The sequence below is a fragment of the Mus caroli genome, chromosome X (assembly GCF_900094665.2).
Source record: "Mus caroli chromosome X, CAROLI_EIJ_v1.1, whole genome shotgun sequence".
NCBI classification, from domain to species: Eukaryota; Metazoa; Chordata; class Mammalia; order Rodentia; family Muridae; genus Mus; species Mus caroli.
The window spans coordinates 40,705,767-40,706,708 of NC_034589.1; the positions used below are offsets into that span (position 1 = coordinate 40,705,767).

Genomic DNA, 942 nt, shown 5'->3' on the forward strand with positions numbered 1-942 from the left:
GTATGACCTCATCCAGGTAAGCTTCCAACTTATAAAAGGAAAGGGCCTAAGAAATTTTCTCCTCCTGGAAAGGAAAAACAAGTCAAAGCTGCTGCAAACGTGAGTGAAGGAGGCCAAATCAGCAGCCAAACTTGACAGCGTTATTCACATGGGGCTAGCTAGCTTCAGAGGCATGAAGGATACATGAATAGAATGGCTGTGGAAGCTTTCTTCATGGTTAAGGAGAGCCACTGAGGCCAAACCTGTGTCAGGGAAGTCTCTGCATGGAAGCCCTGAGAGGCCATTCCATCAAATTGTAAAGGTGAAGCCTGGATTGGCTTGGAGATCTCAAGATTCTCCATATAAGAGTCCGAGTGGAGCGAACAAGTTGAGCAGTTGTCTGGTGGCATCTCAGAAACCCGTAGCCCTTGCAGCATGGCTGACCAACTGACTGAAGAGCAGATTGCAGAGTTCAGAGAAGCTTTCTCACTATTTGACAAGGACAGGGATGGGACAATAACAACAAAGGAGCTGGGGACAGTGATGAGGTCCCTGGGGCAGAACCCCACAGAAGTAGAGCTGCAGGACATGATCAATGAAGTAGATGCGGCTGGTAATGGCACAATTGATTTCCCTGAATTTCTGACAATGATGGCAAGAACAATGAAAGACACAGACAGTGAAGAAGAAATCAGAGAAGCATTCCGTGTGTTTGATAAGGAGGATGGCAATGGCTATATTAGTGCAGCAGAGCTTCACCATGTGATGACAAACCTTGGAGAGAAGTGAACAGATGAAGAGGTCGATGAGATGATCAGGGAAGCAGACATTGATGGGGATGGTCAGGTAAACTACGAAGAGTTTGTACAAATGATGACAGCAAAGTGAAGACAGTGTACAGAATGTGTTAAATTTCTTGTACAAAATTGTTTATTTGCCTTTTCTTTGTTTGTAACTTATCTG

The 942-nt window shown here is 44.9% G+C and overlaps 1 protein-coding gene across 1 annotated transcript; it reads left to right on the plus strand.

The window, feature by feature from the left end:
* Window positions 1-383: 383 nt before the first annotated feature.
* On the plus strand, window positions 384-942 carry LOC110286675 (calmodulin-alpha-like). Its single transcript, XM_021153212.1, has one exon. The coding sequence runs from the start codon at window positions 415-417 to the stop codon at window positions 766-768; it is 354 nt and encodes a 117-aa protein (XP_021008871.1). The 5' UTR covers window positions 384-414; the 3' UTR covers window positions 769-942.